This window comes from Mobula birostris, chromosome 22 (assembly GCF_030028105.1).
Source record: "Mobula birostris isolate sMobBir1 chromosome 22, sMobBir1.hap1, whole genome shotgun sequence".
In the NCBI taxonomy this organism is placed as follows: domain Eukaryota; kingdom Metazoa; phylum Chordata; class Chondrichthyes; order Myliobatiformes; family Myliobatidae; genus Mobula; species Mobula birostris.
The window spans coordinates 4,285,657-4,308,629 of NC_092391.1; the positions used below are offsets into that span (position 1 = coordinate 4,285,657).

Sequence of the window (22,973 nt, forward strand, 5' to 3'; positions counted from 1 at the left end):
GTGAAAAAAGTACATGATATTTGTGAATTCCTTATCCAAATAAAAATAAAATTTAAAAAAAAGAAATTTAACTTCGTCCGCCAGACTGTGATAGACAGAAGTGATTAGCCAATCAAATATTAGCGTTGTAAGCGTGTGTCTTATTAACCAATCACGGTAGACGTTGTGCTGTACCAGTTTGTTATCGGGTTGGTGTGTATGCGCCATTGACCAATCATGATGGATATCCGGCAGGATCAGCCTATCATCGGGTTAGGGTGGGTGGCGCATGCGTGTTGTAGCGACCTTGGGCCGATCGGCGGCGGCGGCAGCGGCGCTTTGGGAGGCCGGTGGGACCGGGTGGTAGCGGCGGTATGGCTACGGTGGAGTTGCCGACGCTGCAGGAGCTCAACGTGCAGGAAGTGAACGTGTCTTCGGCCGTGCTGAAGGCGTCGGCCCACCATTACGGCTCGCAGTGCGACAAGCCCAACAAAGAGTTCATGCTGTGCCGCTGGGAGGAGAAGGACCCGCGCCGCTGCTTGCAGGAGGGCCGCAAGGTCAACGAGTGCGCGCTGGAGTTCTTCAGGTAGCCGAGCCCCAGGCTGCACACAGTGCAGGCCGCGCCTGAAGCCGGCCACTGGATTTAACGCGGCTCCCCACCCAACCATCCTCCCGAGGGCTCTGAGGTGTTGGTGGTCGGACGTGGGGATGTGCAGGCGGCGCCGTGGGGTGACAGTCATAGAGTCAAACAGTGCAAAAAGAGGTCCTGCGACCCATCTCAGCCCATTGATTTTGTTTTCTCTTCCAAATCACTTTAATAGTCTTCCTCGCTGTGCACTGCGCCTCTAAGCTTGGTGTCATCCGCAAATTTGCTGATCCCGGTCACTACTTTATCATCAAGATTATTGACACACATGATGTACATTAGACCCAGCATCAATCCTTGCAGCACACCGTTATTCACAGACCTCCCGTCAGAATCTAATAGATTACCTCCTGAATGCCAAGCGGCTGAACCTGCCTTCCATGCGGTGCTTTGCTTAACTCCATATAGACACCCATTTCTGTCGTCAACCTTCTCGGTAACCACCTTGAAAAGCTGTCTGAGATTAGATAGACACTACCTGCCATGTTGACTATTTCAAATCAGCCACTGTCTATCCAAATATATCCTGTACCTTATAATATCTTGCAATAATTTGTCCATGACTGATGTCAGTGTGTAATTTCCTGGCTAAATCTTTCTTAAATGATGAAAGAACATTAGCTACCTTTTAATACCTCACCAGTGGATAAGAAGCCTTTGAATATCTTTTGGGGCCTCTGCTTTATGGACCATCGTCTGAGTAAAAAAAGTGTGTCTCTGATTCCTGTTAAATGTTTTCCCTTTCATCTTAAACCTATCCCCTCCAGTTTTTAGTTTGTTTACTGAACAAAAGACTGTATTTATCCTATCTATGCCTCTCATACCTTTATACCATGTGAGAAGGAAAAGTCTGACTTTAAACCTCTGCTGCCTTGCGGCCATACCCACCCATGGGAAAGGCTTCAGGAGTAAACCCTGAAGAAGAAATCCAGAGCTGGGGTCTCTAGGGCAGTTTGATGTTTACAGCTTCACTCCGGCAACCTCTGCGACGACACTGGTGCCAAGCTGTATTGGCGCTTGCCCTTCCCTTGGACATCAGTGACGTGGAGGGGGGAGCCAGCTGCATGGGCAACAGCTGGTTCTTCAAACCTTCCTGCCCAGGCTCGCACCCTGGAGAGGACACAGTCCACCAGAGGCACAAATCCATGTTCCCCTGGGATTGACTATATACCATGGGCACTGCCATTACAGCTCGTGCCATCTCAGAGTTCAGTTCCAGTGCTGTCTGTATGGAGGCTGTGTACGTTCTCGCCATGACTGCATGGGTTTTCCCTGGGTGCTTTGGTTTCCTCCTACAGTCCAAAGATGTATCGGGTAGGTTAATTGGTCATTGTAAATTGTCCTGTGATTAGGCGAGGGTTAATTGTGTTTGTTGAGGGTTGCTGGGGCAGAGTGTCCCGAAGGGCCTATTCCGTGCTGTATCACTAGTTGATACTATTTCTCATCCTCCTCTACTCCAATAATTAAAGTCTCAATTTCTCCATTCCTCGATTTCTGGCACCATCCTCTTTAAGTTAAGTTTATTGTCATGTACCTGTACCTCACCACACTTGTGCCCACTAGAAAAATATTCCTTGCAGTAGTTTTCAAATATTTACCTGTTTACAACTGTGTGGAAATTTACAGGATGTGCTGAGCATGTAGTTAGTAAAATTAATGTGATCCTGAGATTTAAAAGTAGGAGGATTTGCGTAAACCCAGGTTATGTGAAATCTGTATAAAAGTCTGGTCGGACACAACAGAAGTAAAATGCTAATTGCCAACTCGAAGGATATGATTGTGCTAGGGATATATGGATTTGAGCTTTGTTAGACTGCAGGGTGCCATGGTAGCATAGAGGTTAGCACAGCTCGGAGCATTGGAGTTTGGAATTCAATCTGGTGTTGTCTGTAAGGAGTCTGTATGTCCTTTCTATGAGTGTGTGGGTTTCCTCCTGGTGGTCTGTTTTGCATACACAATTTAAAGACATACTGGTTAGTTGGTCATTGTGATTAAGCCAGGAGGGTTAAATAGGTGGGTTGCTGGGTGGTGTGACTTGTTGGGCTGGAAAGGCCTGTTCTGAGCTGTATCTCTAAATAAGAGAGGCAGGGTTTATTATTGAAATAAGGGTTGAGCTGGAATCGTACAACAAAAACAAAAGTTGGAAGACCCCACTTGGAGTACTGCGTTCAGTTCTGGTCACCTCACTACAGGAAGGATGTGGATACTATAAAGAGAGTGCAGTGGAGATTTACAAGGATGTTGGCTGGATTGGAGGATGTACCTTATGAGAATGGGCTGAATGGGATGCTGTCTAATTTGCATGCTATCTTGGTCAATGTCTCCCATCCACTACATAATGGACTGGTTGGGCACAGGAGTACATTCAGTCAGAGACTCATTCCACCGAGATGCAACACTGAGCGTCATAGTAAGTCATTCCTGCCTGTGGCCATCAAACTTTACAACTCCTCCCTTGGAGAGTCAGACACCCTGAGCCAATAGGCTGGTCCTGGACTTATTTCCTGGCATAATTTACATATTATTATTAAACTATTTATGGTTCTATTACTATTTATTATCTATGGTGCAACTGTAGTGAAAACTAATTTCCCCCAGGATCAATAAAGTATGACTATGCATGAACTTGGCCTTTTCTTGGAGCGATGGAGGATGAGAGGTGACCTGATAGAGGTGTATAACATGATGAGAGGCATTGATCGTGTGGATAGTCAGAGGCTTTTTCTCAGGGCTGAAATGGCTAACACGAGGGGGCACGGTTTTAAGATGCTTGGAAATGGGTACCGAGGGGATGTGAGGGGTAAGTTTTTTCACACTGGTGGGTGCGTGGAATGCACCACTGGCAGCAGTGATGAAAGTGGATACAATAGGGTCTTTTAAGAGACTCTTAGATAGGTACATGGAGCTTAGAAAAATAGAGGGCTGTGCACTAGGGAAATTCTAGGCAGCTTGTAGAGTAGGTTACATGGTTGGCACAGCATTGGGCTGAAGGGCCTGTAATGCGCTGTAGATTTCTATGTAACTTGGCCAGTATCTATGGAAGGAGAAACCATTCGCTGTTTCAGGTCAGTGGAAGAGTTGTTGCTCTGGATTAAGTAAACCCACTCACTAATGGGAACAGTTTCACTCCATTTAATGGCTCAAGAAGCAGAAGATATGGATTGAAAAGATGTGTTTTAAGGAAAAAGTGGTCTTAGTGTTTCAGTTGCTTGAATCATGGTATAGCTGCATTGTTAATGATTTAAACAAAGACTTAAATGCATTTGTTAGTGATCTTTGATTACACACATTAAACATGGAACAGCACAGTACAGGCTGTTGTACTGACCTATCAATTTAACTCTTTCCTCCAGCATAGCCCTCCATTTTCCTAGCATTCATGTGCCTATCTCAAAGTCTTTTAAATGTCCCTAATGCTACATACCTGACACTTAGTAAAACAAAACACAGTGGTGCTAGAAAGTTTGTGAACTGTTGTGAATTTTCTCTTTCTGCATAAATATGACCTAAAATGTGATCAGATCTCACGCACCCCAAAACTAGATAAAGATAACACAATTAAATTAATAACACAAACATTATATTTAATTTATTGAGAAAATGATCCAATATTTACATGTATTTGTTGGGAAAACCATGTGAACCTTTGCTTTTAGTAACTGGTGTGACACCCTTGTACAGCAGTAACGATATAACCAAACATTTCTGGTAACTGTTGATCAGTCCTGCACATCACCTTGGAGGAATTTTAGACCATCCCTCCTTACAAAACTGCTTCAGCTCTGGGATGTTGGTGGGTTTGCTTGCATGGACTGCTTGCTTCAGGTCCTTCCACAACATTTCTGTAGGATTAGTCAGGGCTTTGACTCTGCCATTCTATAACGTGAAATTTCTTCTGCTCTAGCCATTCTTTGGTAGACTGACTTGTGTTTAGGGTCATGCTGCATGACCCACTTTCTCTTGAGCTTCAGTTTACAGACAGATACCCTGACATTTTCCTGTAGAATTTGCTGGTACAGCTCAGTATTCATAGTTCCATCAATGCTGGCGGCCATCCTGATCCGAGGCAGCAAAGCAGCCCCAAACCATGACACTGCTACCGCAATGTTTCTCACAGGTGGGATGAGGCCTTGTGCTGGATTGCAGTGCTTGCTTTTTGCCAAAGTTTCTCATTTAAGCACAAAGTTCTGTTTTAGACTGATCCACCTACAGAACATTATTGCAATAGCCTTCTGACTTATCCACGTGGTCTTCAGCAAACTTTAGGTGGACAGCAATGTTGTTCTTGCAGAGAAATAGCTTTCTCCTTGCAGTCCTGCCATGCATGCCATTGTTGTTCAGTGTTTGCCTGATGGTAGACTCATGAACACTGATATTAGCCAATGCAAGAGAGGACTGTAGCTCCTTAGATGTTACCCTGAGGTTCTCTCTGACTTCCAGTAATATTACATGCCTTGCTGTTGAAGTGAGTTTTGTTGGTCAAACTCTCCTGGGGAGAGCAACAATGGTGTTGAACTTCCTCCATTTGTACATCATCTGTCTGACTGGAAAGGTGGAGCCCAAACACTTTGGAAATGGTTTTATAACTTTTTCCAGCCCAGTGAACATCAACAGCTTTTTTTCTGAGGTCCTCAGCAATCTCCTTTGTTCAGGGCATGGCACATTTCCAAAAACCTGTGTGGTGAAGATCAGACTTTAGTGAAGACCCAGGGTTATGTTCTTTAAATAGGCCAGGGCCTCTCACATTCACACCTGATTGTCATCCCATTGATTGAGACACTTTCCCCTATAAATGAACTGATAATCCTAGAGGTTCATGTACTTTTTCCAACAAATACATGTAATATTGAATCACTTTTCTCAAATAAATGAGTATAATGTTATTGTTTATTTAATTGGGTTCTCTTTATCTAGTTTTAGGACTTGCATGAAGATCTGATCACATTTTAAATCATTTATGTAGAAACAGAAAATTCTAAAGGGTTCACAGACTTTCTAGCACCACTACCTCTAACATCCCCTCTATATTTACCTCCAATCATGTTAAAATTGTGTGCCTTTGTTGTAGCCATTTCAACCCTGGGGAAAAACTGGCTGTCCACTTGATCTATGCCTTTTAGATCTGTTAGGTTTATGTTCCAGTCAAAATGACCTTGCTTTTGCAATTTTGTTGTATGGGTGCCTTGTGAGCTCTACAATCTATGTAAAAACTGGATTAATGTATTAGTAGATTGCACCTTTGAAAAAATTTTGATTATCTTTGTTTCAATCTGAAATTAATTGACTTATAAAATTTTTCATAATCAGTTGATGTTGCTGCTGAACTATTTTGGGGGAATATGTTAGAATGATCAAGTGCCACGTAGTTGGGATGACTAACTTCAGTGTAGAACAGAGCCCCCTTGGTCATAACAGCAGTCACACCCCCTTGGTCATACAGCAGTCACACCCCAACCTGTGCTACACCCCCTCGGTCATACAGCAGTCACACCCCAACCTGTGCTACACCCCCTCGGTCATACAGTAGTCACACCCCAACCTGTGCTTCACCCCCTCAGTCATACAGCAGTCACACCCCAACCTGTGCTACACCCTCTCGGTCATACAGCAGTCACACCCCAACCTGTGCTACACCCCCTCGGTCATACAGTAGTCACACCCCAACCTGTGCTTCACCCCCTCAGTCATACAGCAGTCACACCCCAACCTGTGCTACACCCTCTCGGTCATACAGCAGTCACACCCCAACCTGTGCTACACTCCCTCGGTCATACAGCACTCACACCCCAACCTGTGCTACACCCCCTCGGTCATACAGCACTCACACCCCAACCTGTGCTACACTCCCTCGGTCATACAGCAGTCACACCCCAACCTGTGCTACACTCCCTCGGTCATACAGCACTCACACCCCAACCTGTGCTACACTCCCTCGGTCATACAGCAGTCACACCCCAACCTGTGCTACACCCCCTCAGTCATACAGCAGTCACACCCCAACCTGTGCTACACTCCCTCGGTCATACAGCAGTCACACCCCAACCTGTGCTACACCAGCTCTCCTGTTACTTCTGATTGAGGCTGCTTGGCGTTCACTGCTCAGAGGATGATGGGTAATTTGAGACTAGTTAAACATATTTTATGTGGCACATTTTCATTCTTTGGTCTGGATTAGATTCAGACGTGGTTTCTTTTAATAGACACTAAATTTTGATTTTTGCCTAAACAGGTGTATTTGACATCCAACTAAAGCAGTCCTTGCTGACACAATGGCCATATCTCTTTATTTTTTGCACATTCATGCCATTCCGAGAGCCTCATAGATGCCTGCATGATGTATGTCTCCACTACCACCCCTGACAGTGCAAATCTGGTAGCCACCTCTCACTTGTAAAAATAAATGCCCCACACCTTTCATCTTGCCTCTTTCTCCTTAAGTACTTGTATGCATCACACTTGCATGTTAACTTGCAATGAATTATCTGTGAGAGCACACATAAGCATAGTTTTCCAGTTTCTCACCCTCCATAAAACTTTTGTTTTCTACTGAAATGGATCAGCTCACATTTTCCTAAATTGTGCTGATGTTGTTATGCACTCCCTTGGTGTGTCTATCTTTAGAAAATGGAACACTACAGCATAGCCCATGATTTTGTGCTGACCTATCATCCATGTGCCTATCTAAGAGCCTCTTAAATTTTTATCTTATTTAGTGATACAGCACTTAGTAAGCCCTTCCGGCCCTTCGAGCCCCACGGCACCAGCAACCCCTCAGCCCGGATTAACCCTAACCTAATCACGGTCCAATTTGCAATGATCAGTTAACCTACCCATTACTAATGTATCCATCTCCACCTCTACCCCTGGCGGTATGTTCCACATACTCACCACTCTTGATTATAGGAAAACACCTACACTCTCTGATGTCCCCCACCCCCAAACATTCCTCCAATCACGTCAAGATTATTCTCTTGTGTTAGCCATTTCTGTCCTAATACAGAAGAGCATAAGGGAAAAAGTCACTAGCTGTCTACCCTCTCTCTTATACACCATCTATCAAGCCCCGCTCATCCCCCTTCACGCTAAAGAGAAAAAAAAACCTAGCTCACTCAACCTGTCTTCATGAGACACGCTCTCTAATCTAGGCAGCATTCTGGTAAATCTCTGCACCCTCTAAAGCTTCCACATCCTTCCTATAGTGAGGCAACCAGAACTGTCCAGATCCTAGTTGTTGGCTCTTTTATGTTGCAAAGCCTTTTATACTTCTGTATTTTTGTAACATTGCCAGTTAGTATACTGCTTGTATTTATACTGGCTTATTTTTGTGAACAGATTACTAATGTCTGCATTGTTTGTTTAGGAAGATAAAGACCCATTGTGCTGAACCCTTCACAGAGTACTGGACCTGCATCGATTATACCAATCTGCAAGAGTTTCGGCATTGTCGCAAGCAGCAAGAGGCATTTGATAACTGTGTGCTAGAAAAACTGGGCTGGGTTCGTCCTGATCTTGGGGAGCTTTCTAAGGTGCAGCAGGTTATTTCATTTTCTAATAATGCATTTCCGGAGGAATTTAGTTTGTTTAGAGATTTGCATACTGGTTATTTACAATATCTGCCAATTCGCTGCAGCAACTGTATATTTATTTGAATTATGGAATTAATATCAGCTTTGGCATTAACATCAATTTCTCCAACATTTGGTATTTTTCTCTACTCCCCCTTCCCTTTTCATTTTTGCACTCTGGCTCCTTGCCTCTTCTCCACACTTGCCTTTCAACTTCCCCTGTACGACGACTCCTTCCCTTACTCCCATGGTTCACTCATCAGATTCCTCCTATTACGGCCCTGAGCCTTTTCCACCTATCACCTAGCATCTTCGTCCCCCACCTTTCACCCTCTAGCTTGTCCGAGCTTCCCCTCCCTCCACCTTATTCTGGCATCTGTCCCCTTCCTCTCCAGTCCTGATGAAGGGCCTCAGCCTGAAACGTTGAATGTTTATTCATTTCTCTCGATGCTGCCTAATTTGCTGAGTTCTTCCAGCATTTTGTGTGTGCTACTCTGGATTTCCAGAATCTCATGTTTAGCTTTGGTACTTTTTGCCTCTCTAAAGATGGTGGGGGCTTGCTACTTACGGTATATTGCTATATACACCCATAATGAGAAGCTGTTTTGATGTCTCTGAATAGATTATTAGCTTACGTTATTGGAATCACTGATCTGGTGACAAAATTGTTGTATCTTGAAGGATGTACCTGGAGTTGCATAAACATGAAATACCTCTTCTGGCCACCATGTCTGTACCACCCATCAAGTAGTTCATAGAATATAGAATAGTACAGCACAGTACAGGCCCTTCGGCCCACAATGTTGTGCCGACCCTCAAACCCTGCCTCCCATATAAGCCCCACCTTAAATTCCTCCAATATACCTGTCTGGTAGTCTCTTAAACTTCACCAGTGTATCTGCCTCCACCACTGACTCAGGCAGTGCATTCCACGCACCAACCACTCTCTGAGTAAAAAACCTTCCTCTAATATCCCCCTTGAACTTCCCACCCCTTACCTTAAAGCCATGTCCTCTTGTAATCCTATTGACCAGCCTTGGTGATTCAACCGCTTGTCTTGCTTGGATGTGAGATTACTTGCTTCCACCCGCTGCGGCATGATGTTCCAGAGCTCAGCTTCCCTCTGGGCAGATGGAGTTCTTTCTCGGAACCCTCCTAAACCTCATCAATCTATGCCACACACATCAAAGTTGCTGGTGAACGCAGCAGGCCAAGCAGCATCTGTAGGAAGACGTATAGTCGACGTTTCAGGCCGAGACCCTTCGTCAGGACTAACCTCATCAATCTATGCCAGCTACTTTTAGTCACCACTCTCTCAGTCATGGCATTGATCATGGTCTCTCTCTCTCCCTCTCTCCCTCTCTCCCTCTCTCCCTCTCTCCCTCTCTCCCTCTCTCCCTCTCTCCCTCTCTCCCTCTCTCCCTCTCTCCCTCTCTCCCTCTCTCCCTCTCTCCCTCTCTCCCTCTCTCCCTCTCTCCCTCTCTCCCTCTCTCCCTCTCTCCCTCTCTCCCTCTCTCCCTCTCTCCCTCTCTCCCTCTCTCCCTCTCTCCCTCTCTCCCTCTCTCCCTCTCTCCCTCTCTCCCTCTCTCCCTCTCTCCCTCTCTCCCTCTCTCCCTCTCTCCCTCTCTCCCTCTCTCCCTCTCTCCCTCTCTCCCTCTCTCCCTCTCTCCCTCTCTCCCTCTCTCCCTCTCTCCCTCTCTCCCTCTCTCCCTCTCTCCCTCTCTCCCTCTCTCCCTCTCTCCCTCTCTCCCTCTCTCCCTCTCTCCCTCTCTCCCTCTCTCCCTCTCTCCCTCTCTCCCTCTCTCCCTCTCTCCCTCTCTCCCTCTCTCCCTCTCTCCCTCTCTCCCTCTCTCCCTCTCTCCCTCTCTCCCTCTCTCCCTCTCTCCCTCTCTCCCTCTCTCCCTCTCTCCCTCTCTCCCTCTCTCCCTCTCTCCCTCTCTCCCTCTCTCCCTCTCTCCCTCTCTCCCTCTCTCCCTCTCTCCCTCTCTCCCTCTCTCCCTCTCTCCCTCTCTCCCTCTCTCCCTCTCTCCCTCTCTCCCTCTCTCCCTCTCTCCCTCTCTCCCTCTCTCCCTCTCTCCCTCTCTCCCTCTCTCCCTCTCTCCCTCTCTCCCTCTCTCCCTCTCTCCCTCTCTCCCTCTCTCCCTCTCTCCCTCTCTCCCTCTCTCCCTCTCTCCCTCTCTCCCTCTCTCCCTCTCTCCCTCTCTCCCTCTCTCCCTCTCTCCCTCTCTCCCTCTCTCCCTCTCTCCCTCTCTCCCTCTCTCCCTCTCTCCCTCTCTCCCTCTCTCCCTCTCTCCCTCTCTCCCTCTCTCCCTCTCTCCCTCTCTCCCTCTCTCCCTCTCTCCCTCTCTCCCTCTCTCCCTCTCTCCCTCTCTCCCTCTCTCCCTCTCTCCCTCTCTCCCTCTCTCCCTCTCTCCCTCTCTCCCTCTCTCCCTCTCTCCCTCTCTCCCTCTCTCCCTCTCTCCCTCTCTCCCTCTCTCCCTCTCTCCCTCTCTCCCTCTCTCCCTCTCTCCCTCTCTCCCTCTCTCCCTCTCTCCCTCTCTCCCTCTCTCCCTCTCTCCCTCTCTCCCTCTCTCCCTCTCTCCCTCTCTCCCTCTCTCCCTCTCTCCCTCTCTCCCTCTCTCCCTCTCTCCCTCTCTCCCTCTCTCCCTCTCTCCCTCTCTCCCTCTCTCCCTCTCTCCCTCTCTCCCTCTCTCCCTCTCTCCCTCTCTCCCTCTCTCCCTCTCTCCCTCTCTCCCTCTCTCCCTCTCTCCCTCTCTCCCTCTCTCCCTCTCTCCCTCTCTCCCTCTCTCCCTCTCTCCCTCTCTCCCTCTCTCCCTCTCTCCCTCTCTCCCTCTCTCCCTCTCTCCCTCTCTCCCTCTCTCCCTCTCTCCCTCTCTCCCTCTCTCCCTCTCTCCCTCTCTCCCTCTCTCCCTCTCTCCCTCTCTCCCTCTCTCCCTCTCTCCCTCTCTCCCTCTCTCCCTCTCTCCCTCTCTCCCTCTCTCCCTCTCTCCCTCTCTCCCTCTCTCCCTCTCTCCCTCTCTCCCTCTCTCCCTCTCTCCCTCTCTCCCTCTCTCCCTCTCTCCCTCTCTCCCTCTCTCCCTCTCTCCCTCTCTCCCTCTCTCCCTCTCTCCCTCTCTCCCTCTCTCCCTCTCTCCCTCTCTCCCTCTCTCCCTCTCTCCCTCTCTCCCTCTCTCCCTCTCTCCCTCTCTCCCTCTCTCCCTCTCTCCCTCTCTCCCTCTCTCCCTCTCTCCCTCTCTCCCTCTCTCCCTCTCTCCCTCTCTCCCTCTCTCCCTCTCTCCCTCTCTCCCTCTCTCCCTCTCTCCCTCTCTCCCTCTCATTCCTTTTAATTCAGCCCTTTACCTCTTCCACCTATCAGAATCAGGTTTATTATCACTGGTCTGTGACGTGAAATTTGTTAACTTAGCAGCAGCAATTTAATGCAATACATAATCTAGTAGAGAGAAAATAATAAATGAAAAATAAATCAACAAGTAAATCAACTATGTATATTGAATAGATTAAAAACGTGCAAAACAAATACTTTTTTTTAAAAAGTGAGGTAGTGTCCAAAGATTCAATGTCCATTTAGGAATCGGATGGCAGAGGGGAAGAAGCTGTTCCTGAATCACTGAGTGTGTTCCTTCAGGCCTCTGTACCGCCTACCTGATGGTAACAGTGAGAAAAGGGCATGGCCTGGGTGCTGGAGGTCCTTAATAATGGACTCTGCGCCCTCACCCCCCCCCCCCCCGGCTCGTACTTCTCTCTCCTCCTCCCCCCCCCTCCAGCTCGTACTCCTCTTCTTCCCCCCCCCCCCCCTCCGGTTTATTCTGGCTTCTGCCCCCTACATTTCTAACCCTGTTGAAGGATCTTGGCTGGTCAGGCAGCTGCTTTGGAAATGAATAAATAGTTGCTGTTTTGGGCCGAGTTCTTCCAGCATTTTGTGTGTGTTTCTCTGGACTTCCAGCAGCTCCAGCTGCAGAACCTCATGTTATTGATGATGGTCTACTTCACTGCTATGGAATTGAAGTATGCTTCTTGATGCCGTATGAGGAGGGTGTAGCTTTGATGTGAAGGCTTAGAACCTTGCTCACTTTCTGTGCTTGTACATAAGCACATAGTGGTGCTAGGAAGTTGGGAACCATGCATTTTCTCTATTTAATATGACCTAAAATGCGATCAGATCTTCACAAATCCTTAAAACTAGATATTGCATGTATTTGTGTGAACCTCTGAGGTAATGCCTTCTACCACAGTTATTTAGGGTTAGGTGTCCCAATCAATAAGATGAGATTGGAGATGTGGGTTGTGGAGGTGCCCTGCCCTATAAAAAGGACACACAAAGTCAGGTTGCTGACAAGAGTCTGCTCTTCTCAAGAAAGGTGCATTTGGATACACCATGCTTCGATCAAAACAACTTTCAGGGAAATTTAGAAGAATTGTAGAGATGCATAAAGCTGGAAAAGGCTTCAAAAGCATTTCTAAAAACCGGAGTGTTCATCAGTCCACAGTAAGAAATTGTCTACAAGTGGAGGAAACTTGGTACTATTGCTACTCTGCTTTGGAGTGGACATCCTGCAAAGATCACAGCAAGAGCAATGCTAAAGGAGGTGAAAAAGAACCCAAGGTTAACAGCAAAAGACCCGCTAATACCTTAGAACTTGTTGAAGTCTGCTCATGTGTCCACTATAAGAAAAACACTGAACAAGAATGATATTCATGCAAGGATACCTTGGAGGAAATTACTGCTTTCCAAACAAAAACATTGCTGCAAATCTCAAGTTTGCAAAAGACCACCTGGATGTTCTAAAGCAGGGGTCCCCAGCCTGTTTTGCACCGCAGACCGGTTTAATATTGACAATATTCTTGAGGACCGGCTGACCCGGGGGAGGGGGTGTTCAAGTAGGGTTAAACTCACCTCAACATGTCTCTTACAGTTAGAGTTGCCAACTTTCTCACTCCCAAATAAGGGACAAAAGTAGCAGTCAAATCCTGGGACACTTTACCCCAGGAAAGACTACCATGACCATGAAGCCTTGCGCAGGCACCTGTGTGTGCATGCGCGAACCTGCGGAATTTTTCCCCCACAAATCGATTTTGCCTTCGTCTTCCCGACTATACTGTACATACATTATTTCTACTTTATATAGGCTGTGTATTTATCATATCATTCCTGCTTTTACTATATGTTAGTGTTATTTATTTTTGGTTTTATGTGTTATTTGGTATCATTTGGGTTATTTTTTGGGTCTGGGAACGATCAAAAATTTTTCCCATATAAATGAATGGTAATTGCTTCTTCACTTCACGCTATTTCGGCACGAAAGGTTTCATAGGAACGCTCTACCTTAGCGGGGGAAATACGGGACAAGGGCGGCCCTATATGGGACAAACCAACTTAGCCCAATATACGGGATGTCCCGGCAAATACGGGACAGTTGGCAGCCCTCTGTTCAAGTTGAACAGTGCATGACAGGGAATGGGGAAAGGTGCAGCTGACTCATTGTTTCCTTGCAGCCCGGTACCAGTCCGCGGTCCGGTGGTTGGGGACTGCTGTTCTAAAGCACTTCTGAGACTAAGTAAGTTCTGTGGACAGATGAGACAAAAGTTGAACTTTTTGACAGAAATGCATACCACTATGTTTGGAGGGAAAAGCACACTGCACACCAACAACAAAACCTCATCCCAACTGTGAAGCATGGTGGAAGGAGCAGCATTTTTTGGGGGTTTATTTGCTGCCTCAGGGCCTGGACAGCTTGCAGGAACAATGAATTTAAAATTATGCCAAGATGTTTTGCAAGAGGTTGCCAGGGTAGCGTTCCATCACTTGAAACTTAATAGAAGTTGGATTATGAAACAAGACAATGACCCAAAAGACAAGAGTAAATCAACAACAGAATGGTTTCTTAAAAAAAATTGTTTTGAATGGCCAAGTCAAAGTTCTGACCTCAATCCTACAGAAATGTTGTGGAAGGACCTGAAGCAAGCAGATGAGAGGCATTGATCATGAGGATAGTAAGAGGCTTTTTCCCAGGGCTAAAATGGCTAACACGAGAGGGCACAGTTTTAAGGTGCTTTGAAGTAGGTACAGAGGAGATGTCAGGGGTAAGTATTTTACGCGGAGAATAGTGAGTGCACGGAATGGGCTGCTGGCGATGGTGGTGGAGGTGAATGCGATGAGGGTTTTTTAAGAGGCTCCTGGATAGGTACATGGATCTTAGAAAAATAGAGGGCTTTGGGTAACCCTAGGTAATTTCTAAGGTAAGGACATGTTCGGCACAGCCTTGTGGGCCAAAGGGCCTGTATTGTGCTATAGGTTTTCCGTTTCTATGCAAGTAAGCCCACCAACATCCCAGAGTTGAAGCAGTTTTGTAAGGAGGAATGGCGTAAAATTCCTCCAATCCAGTGCTAATGTATCACTGGTATTCTTGTGAACTTCCTCTGGACCCTCTCCAATGCCAGCACATCTTTTCTTAGATAAGGGCCTAAAACTGCTCACAATGCTCTTAAGTGCAGTCTTACCAATGCCTTAAGAAGCCTCAGAACTAGAACTATGAAAGGCTGCAGGACAGCTCAGTATTTGACTACTGGTGTGTGCTATAAGCATTTAAATCTTAATTGAACACAGATTTAATGTTCAGCGCCCTTGGATGTCTCTGTAGTGCACTTACCAAATATTTTTCAATGACTTTCACTTGTTATTAAACCAGAAGCCGCAAAATTCTTTGTGGCTAAAATATTCTTCATGGTTTACAGTTTTTTGTGGTTAAATTCCACAGGTTCACTACTCTCAGACTAAAATTTCTTTAGTTAGAGGGTAGTGAGTCTGTGGATTTCATTGCTGTGGAGGTCAAATCATTGAGTGTTTCTAAAACAGTTTCTCAATTTGTCAGAGTATTAAAGGTGATGGGGAGAAGGCAGGAGAATAGGGTTGGGAGGGAATATAAATCAGCCATGGTGGAATGGCAGAGCAGACACAGTCGGCCAGATGGCCTGATTCTACTCCTATGTCAGATGATCTTAAATATAATTCAGCTGAACCATTAAGTCAAATTCATAATAAAGTTCTCAGTATTCAAGATGAACAACATGTTTTTATGCTTGTGATTCTCATATTGCAGATGTATTCTTACAGCAGGGATTTTGTTAAGCTTAAACTAAATGTCAACATTTACAGTAAACTTATTGTCAAAGTACGTAGCTGCCACCTTGTCATTCTAAACTTACATTTTAAGACACTGGAAATAATTTTTTCAGACGTGTGGATTACAAAATAAAAATTCAAGATTTGTACACAAGGTTAAAAAAAATTAATTTCATCAACCTTCCAGCAGTAGTTTTCATTGTTTGACCAGTATAAATTGCCTATTTGAAGTAGTATTTTGTTAGTTGAAGTGAGACGGCTTGTTTTCAGTCTCTGTTCCTTTGTACCTCCTAATCTGTCACTCAAAAAATATTAAAATTCCTTTGGCGTGGTGCAGGCCTTTTAGAGGTACTGTGCAGAACGGACACTTCTGGCTCAACGAGCTCACTGCACAGCAACCCACCTACTTAACCCTGGCCTAATCACGGTTCCTTAAAGTTGCGGTGGGGAGCAGTGCAGGGACGCTCCTTCCACCTAATTAAATGCTCCCAGTGGCACCCCAGTAGCCTCTGATAACCAAGTCCAGCTCCTGACCTTCACACGTGGCCTAGCTACCTAGCCCAGCAGAACTGTTAAGGAGAAGGGGCAAAGCTGGGTTACTGGTGAATTAAAACCAGTCACTTCAAGCAGAAGGGGCCGGTCAGCTGTGATTAACTGCTCATCTAGAAGGAAAACAGATCTCGGTCACCTTTGGTCCCCACTGGGCACTCTGCTCCCTTCCTTGCGGCTATACCCACTCATGGGGAAGGCCTCGGGAGTAAATCCTAAAGGAAAAATCCAGGGCTGGAGTTCGTAAGGCACTCCTACGTTCTATTCAATGATGATTGGCAACTCTTGCAACACCACTGGTGCCAAACTGTATCGGTCTCTGCCACCCCTTTGGATTCATCAGCTGTGTGGAGAGGGGGAGCCCACTACATAGGCAACAGCTTGCTTTCCATATCGTAGAGCCCTGGCTTGCATATTACATCGGCAGCTAGGACACAACATCCATGTTTGACCCCAGCCAATGAAGGGCCTCAAATCATGGGACAATTTACAATGACCAATTAATCTAGTAATTAGTACATCTTTGGACTGTGGGAGGAAACCCATGCGGTCATGAGAACATACAAACTCCTCAGACTGCAAAGGGAATTGAATTCTGTTGCTCCGAGCTGTAATAGTGTCGCAGCAATCTCAATACTACAGTGGCAAGTTGAAGGTGCATGTTAGGCATTTTGAATTTAAGTTGTTTTCTGTTAAACTAGTTGTCAGTATGGCACTGTGCCGGCAGCCTCTATATGCATCCTGGTCCAGGTCTCTCAGCCAGCTTGTCTGTCATCATTCAACTCTTACATACTAAAGCTGAATTTTCACGTACTGCTTGCCAATATTCTCTTCCTTAGAGAGCTGAACCTGATGTTAATGGTATAAAGCTGCATTTCTCACAGCTAACAGCAGGCATCAAGCCAATGGCTTGCTTCATTTCATCTTGCTAAGCTTTACCATTTATATTTCATGTTCATTTTAGTGAGATTATTTTGGTAATTTGATTTTATTTTTAACCATTGGTAAGTGGTGGGAGTTAGATTTCAATTCTAATAAGTGGCGGGTTCGCTTATACCTCTGGTAGAAGGACTTGTTGTGACTATTCTGGGGTAGTTCAGTCACCTTTGGTCCTCACTGGACACTCAGCTCTCACCCGTGGCTCCAAGTAGCTGTTTGCCAGCAACATTGCTTCAGCAGGCAGGCTAAATCAGGTGAGAGTAGCCAGCGGATCTTGTACCCCAGTGAGATAGAACATGTCTGTCCTAGTATGTGGACTGCTCAAGCAATCTCCCCCTAAAGATCATTGGCAGGTCAGCTTTTGTGAGCTACACTCCTAACCTGTGGGATCCAATACCTAAAACCATAAGGGATGCAGACTCAGTTGACACTTTTAAACACCAGCTCAAAACCTATTTATTTACCTTGCTTTTAACTAATATCTTTGTCTTGTTTTCATGTTTGCATTTTATCCCATTGTAAAGCACTTCACAATGCCCTGTATGTACTTCTGTCTTGGAAAGCAGAAGATTTCCTATTCGGCAGGTATTTAAATTTGTGAATTTTTGCTAGAAGACAGTTTCCACTTGACTGAGATCAATGCAGAGATTGTCAGTATCAGATTGCCTGAGCAATAACTCTGGGCTTTCAGAAGGGGAATTGTATTTATCCAGTGCAAAACCATAAGATATCAGAACAGAATTAGGCTACTCAGCCCATCAAGTTTGCTCTGCCATCTCATCATGGCAAATTTATTATCCTCTCAACCCCATTCTCCTGCCTTCTCCCCGTAACCTTTGATGCCCTGACTAACCAAGAACCTATCAATCACCAGTTTAAATATACTCAGTGGCTTGGCTTCCCCAGTCATCTGTGGCAGTGAATTCACCAGATTCACCATCATCTGGCTAAAGAAACTCCTCCTGATCTCTGTTCTACATAGACATCCCTGTATTTTGAGGTTGTGCCCTCTGGTCCTAGACTCACCCACTAGTGTTGAGAATGTGGACCTTGCCATCTCAGGACATGAATTAAGCATGGATGCATTTGAGGAGCAGGGAAGGGTTGGATTGATTTTGGAGTAGATAAAAATATCAGCACAACACTGGGCTGAAGGGATTGTACTGTGCTGTGGTATTCTATGTTCTAAACTTGTGGCCTGCAAGGTACAAATAATTGTACCATTTGGCTTGATGTTCTGGAGGTGTACACAAGATGAAACTCAGGTGTATGTAGTTTGCAACCTCTAACAAATTATCCTCAAATTTGTGCTCCACCAATGGCAGTCTTGAAGTTTGAATTTTTGGACGATGCTTGCTTTAGGTTGATGTATATGAAGCTTTTTCACTGGAAAAGGGGAAACAAGTGCCAAAATGTAATCAGTGGTTCTGAATGGAGAGAGATTTCTATCTGTTGGACCTCTGGCAGCAACCAGTTGTGTATTAGTGTGTTCTGAGTAACCATGAAAAGCACTTGTGGAATCCACATCCCCTAATTATCTTTTCCACTTAATGTAGGTCAGAGATTGTGCTGATGCAGGGCTGTTTCACTGGTAGCATTCTCTCAACGCCAGAATGAGTGCACTTCCACTATAGTTATCATTGCTTTAAATTATTTAGCAAATCTAATCCAAATCTGGAATTGTGACCTGAAGATTATTGGATGATTGTCTGGCCGAAGTTGTACTGAATGGGTTTTCTCATCGAAGTTTTGTTCCTGTGTTCTATGACATTGCAACGATTTTAGGTCCACGTTTGTTGTAAAGCACAGGTTAGTGAAGTGGGAACACATTGCTTTCCTCAGAGGGTGAAGGGTTCCCACTTGTGTTCATACTTGTAAAACTTCCAACCAGCTATGGAGATCTGTAAACTGCACAAAATGTAAACTCTGACAATGAGAATATAATTCACAAACATCAAAGCCAGTGTTAGATTTTCATTTTCACGCTGTGAATGAACGTCGTGGTACTATATGGTGACACACTCAGTGACCATTTTATTAGGTTCAGGAATAGAACTTGGTGTGATCTTCTGCTGCTGTAGCCCATCTACTTCAAGGTTTGATGTGTTGTGCATTCAGAAATGCTCTTCAGCATACCACTGTTGTATTGCATGATTGAGTCACGTACAGTTAGCTTGAACCACTGTGGCCATTCATTAACAAGGCATTTTTGCCCACAGAGCTGCCACTCACTGGATGTTTTTTTGCACCATTCTCTGTAAACTAGAGATTGCTGTGTGTGAAAATCCCAGGAGAGGCCGGCTGGTGGCGCAATGACATCGGCGCCAGACCTGGGAGCGGAGGTTCCTGGGTTCGAAACTAGTCGGGTCCGCTCCCGAGTACGCTTTCCATCCATGCCAGGTTGGGTGTCGAGATCGCAACTCGACCTCATAAAACAAAGGGAAAAATACTGCGAAAATGTCTGTGTGAGGAGTGGTGCGCCACACAGTCTCTCTCGCTCCGCGCCTTGTAAAAGCCATGAGAAAGATATCAACACGCACGCGCACATGCCCAAAAAAGATCAACAGTTTCTGAGATGCTCAAACCACCCTGTCTGGCGCCAGCAACGTCACTTCAGTCACATTTCTTCCCCATTCTGATGTTCGGTCTGAGCAAGAACTGTACCCTTGACCTTGTCTGCATTTGAGTTGCTGCTTAATGAATGACTGATTAGATGTTTGCATTAATGAACAGGTGTACATAATAAAGTGGTCACTCAGTGCATATGTAATCTGATAATTTACTTTGAACTTTGAAATTAAATTCTTCACCTTGCATTGTCAATTTTGTAAGTGTAGTGTGCAATTTTTGTTTTCATTTGCTGAACTGTCTCGTTCAGTTTTCGTTGTTTATCCTTGAATGCTGGTGTTTTCCGCTGTACTTGGTGTGTTGAAGGTGCTGATGGTGGATGATCAGCCATGATCACAGTGAATGGTGGTGCTGGCTCGAAGGGCCAATTGTCTATTGAGGGAGGGGAAGATTCTGCGACTTCCAGTGAAGATGAAGGTTCTGTGTAGGAGAGTTGGATCTGCCCATTTGCCATGTGCTGGGGGCAGCCCACCAGTGATTGCCCATGTAGCATGCCCACAACTTACTAACCCTTACCAACTTGTACATCTCAGAGTTTTGGAAGAAACCCACGTGATCGCAGGGAAAACATGCAAACTACTTACAGGCAGCAGTGGGAATTGAACCCTGGTCTTCGGATTGCTGGCACGGTAAAGCGTTATGCTAACCACTGCACTACTGTGGAAATTGGTTTATTGTTGTCACATGTACTGAGGTATAGTGTGCCAAACTTAGTGTGTGCCATCCAAACAGATCATTTACAACAGTACATTGTTAGTACAAAGAACAATGCAGAAGTGTTACAGTTACAGAGAAAATGTGGCGCAGACAGAAATGTTCATCCTAATATTGTTTTGTGTCCTATCCAGAGTGAATTTAAGGAAAACACTTATGAAGGAAGCCTTGAAATTGGAATGGGCTTTCTTTGCTAGATGGCATCTCCACTGCCCACACACGCAAGGCATGTTATGTTATTTAGATAGTGTAGAATAGGCCCATTCCAGCCCCCCAAGCCGCACTGCACCTGCATATGATGTTGGATGGAGTTGGAGTTGAACTCTGAACTCCGTCCTGAGTTGTATTAGTGTCACACTAACAGCTAAGCTACCATGGTGCCTTTGGTATTCAAAGGGGAATATATATTGTATTAGTTGTGACCAAGGAATGTTTGTCAACATATTGGAGAGGGGGAGAATCGGAAGCTAAATTTTTGGTGAAAATGATTAATTCGGCCGTGTTTTAATATTGCTCACTATAATCGAGAATTACGTTAGTTTTCTTAAAGCTACATTTTTCAATAAATTGAAGTATATTTCATCACAGCTGTGATAAATGTATGAGGTCCTCTGGGGATGTTCATAGTGCATTGAATTTGTTACTTCGATATATTTCAGTTGGGCAGAAATTTTTTGCAATATCTTGGCACAGGCCCATGATTTATACATCGCTATGCAAGAGTTCTCTCAAGTCTTGATAAAATTTAATTAATTTGTATGTTTATAATAAAAATGTGACTTGTTTTGCATTTGGTTATATCAATCTGTTAAAAAGCCACAAAAATATTGTCAAGTTACTGTTTAACATATTTTATGGCAAAATTCAGTTTTCTAAACAAATTTGCCCTGGAATGTTTGGAGATTTTAATCTTGCTCCACTATGGTACTGGTTTGTATGTTATCTTTTAAAGGGTTCCAAGGTTGTTCACTGTTGGCCTGGGTGTTGGAATGACTCGTACACAACGTTCATATTAAATAACTTTCAATCTTGTTAAGTGTGAAGTAGTTCATTTTGGTAGGTCAAATTTGAAGACAGGATATATTAATGGTAATGGATGTATAAGATGATCGTGTGGCTACCCAGAGGCTTTTTCCCGGGGTTGAAATGGCTAACAGGAGGGAGTGCAGTTTTAAGGTGCTTGGAAGCAAGTACAAGGGGAATGTCAGGGGTAAGTTTTTCACACAGCATTGTGGGCCGAAGGGCCTGTAATGTGCTGTCAATTTCCATGTTTCTAACTGTGTTTCTCAGCTCTGAAGGCTAAAGGACTGGATCATATTTAACAGTCTTGACCTACTCATAAATAAGCACAGACAGTAATGTAGGTTTCTTCTCATAGTGACAGAGTCTAGGACCAGAGGGCACAGTCTCAGAATAGAGATGCCATTTGGAGCAGATAAGGAGGAATTCTGTAGCCAAAGGGTAATGTATCTGGAATTAATTGCGACAGACTGCTATTGAGGCCAAGTCATTGGGTATATTAAAAGTGGAAGTTGATATGTTCTTTATTATCTGGGAATCAAAGGTCGCAGGGAGGAGGTAGAAGAATGGGGTTGATGGGGATAATAAATCACCCCTGATAGAATGGGCTGAATGGCCTAATTCTGCTTCTATGTGTTATGGTCTTGTTAACTCATGTATGGACAGACTTCAACATAGAACGTAGTGAGTGAACTTTCCCTGGATGTTGCTCGATATTAAATGAGTCTGGTTTTGAGAATATTAGCTTATCTCCAGCGGTGATCCTATCTCCTAAGATCTGACGACATGGTATTACAGTTTTGGATTGTGTGGGGGCAATGTAACTGTCCAAGTCTTAAATGAATTTCATAGGTTGAAGTATGAAGGTGCAAGAACATGTATTTGGGCTGCCATGGTAACGTAGTGGTTAGAACAATCCTATTACAGCTCGGGACATCAGAGTTCAATTCCAATGCCATCTGTAAAAAGTTTGTAGTTTCTCCCCATGACTACGTGGATTTCCTCCAGTGCTCCAGTTTCCTTCCATATTCCAAAGGTGTACTGGTTGGTAGTTATTTGGTCATTGTAAGTTTTCCTGTGATTAGGCTAGGGTTAAATTGGTTACTGGGTGGTGTGGCTCAGTGGACTGGAAGGCTATCTATCTATAAGTAAATATGGTGAAGGAAATGTTTCCAGCTTGGATTCTCTGAATTATTTAAACCAGTTGATACTTTCCCCCTGCACTTTTCTGAGTGTTTTGTTTCTCCGGGTGAAATCACGGCTTTCCTTTTATTTCACAGGTTACCAAGGTGCAGACAGATCGGCCAGCTCCTGAGAATGTCTACCACTCCAGGCCGAGGCCAGAGCCTAACTCCGTCCCTGAGGGAGAGTTGCAGCCCGCCAAATATGGCAGCAGGTTGTTCTTCTGGAACTCATGAAGGATGAAGTGGCCCCTGAGTGGGAGTATTTAGATCCTGTGTTCGTCTTCAGTAATACCATGAGCCAGTTGAACCGTGGACTTTTGGTGCAGACAAATGTCATTAACAATAAAAAAAATAATTTAACTGTGCCTTGTTTCTATTTTATTTTTATTTTCAATATGAGCAACATCTCACTGTTGTGTGGACACTGCCTAACACCAGTCTATGCTTTATGCTGAACCTCTGCAGACTTAAGTACAAAACAACATTTTGTACTTCCATTGGTCCATTGCACATTTGACTCTCCGCTTCAAAGATGTTGTCTATTTATAAAGATTTGTGGCCATCTACTCAATATTTAGAGACAGATACAACAGATTGAAATAGTTTCACATGCAATAGCTTTTTCATGA

At 45.0% G+C, this 22,973-nt stretch overlaps 1 protein-coding gene across 1 annotated transcript; it reads left to right on the plus strand.

The window, feature by feature from the left end:
• The first annotated feature begins 265 nt into the window (after positions 1-265).
• On the plus strand, positions 266-22,709 carry ndufa8 (NADH:ubiquinone oxidoreductase subunit A8). Its single transcript, XM_072240075.1, has 3 exons — positions 266-565; positions 7,986-8,151; positions 22,441-22,709. The coding sequence occupies exons 1-3, from the start codon at positions 354-356 to the stop codon at positions 22,576-22,578; spliced, it is 516 nt and encodes a 171-aa protein (XP_072096176.1). The 5' UTR covers positions 266-353; the 3' UTR covers positions 22,579-22,709.
• The last annotated feature ends 264 nt before the right edge of the window (positions 22,710-22,973 follow it).

Coding starts and splice junctions, on each gene's coding strand:
- ndufa8 (XM_072240075.1), top strand. CDS start 354: ATGGCTACGGTGGAGTTGCCGACGCTGCAGGAGCTCAACGTGCAGGAA. Junction 566..7,985: donor TGCGCGCTGGAGTTCTTCAG/GTAGCCGAGCCC, acceptor TTGTTTGTTTAG/GAAGATAAAGACCCATTGTG. Junction 8,152..22,440: donor ATCTTGGGGAGCTTTCTAAG/GTGCAGCAGGTT, acceptor TTTATTTCACAG/GTTACCAAGGTGCAGACAGA.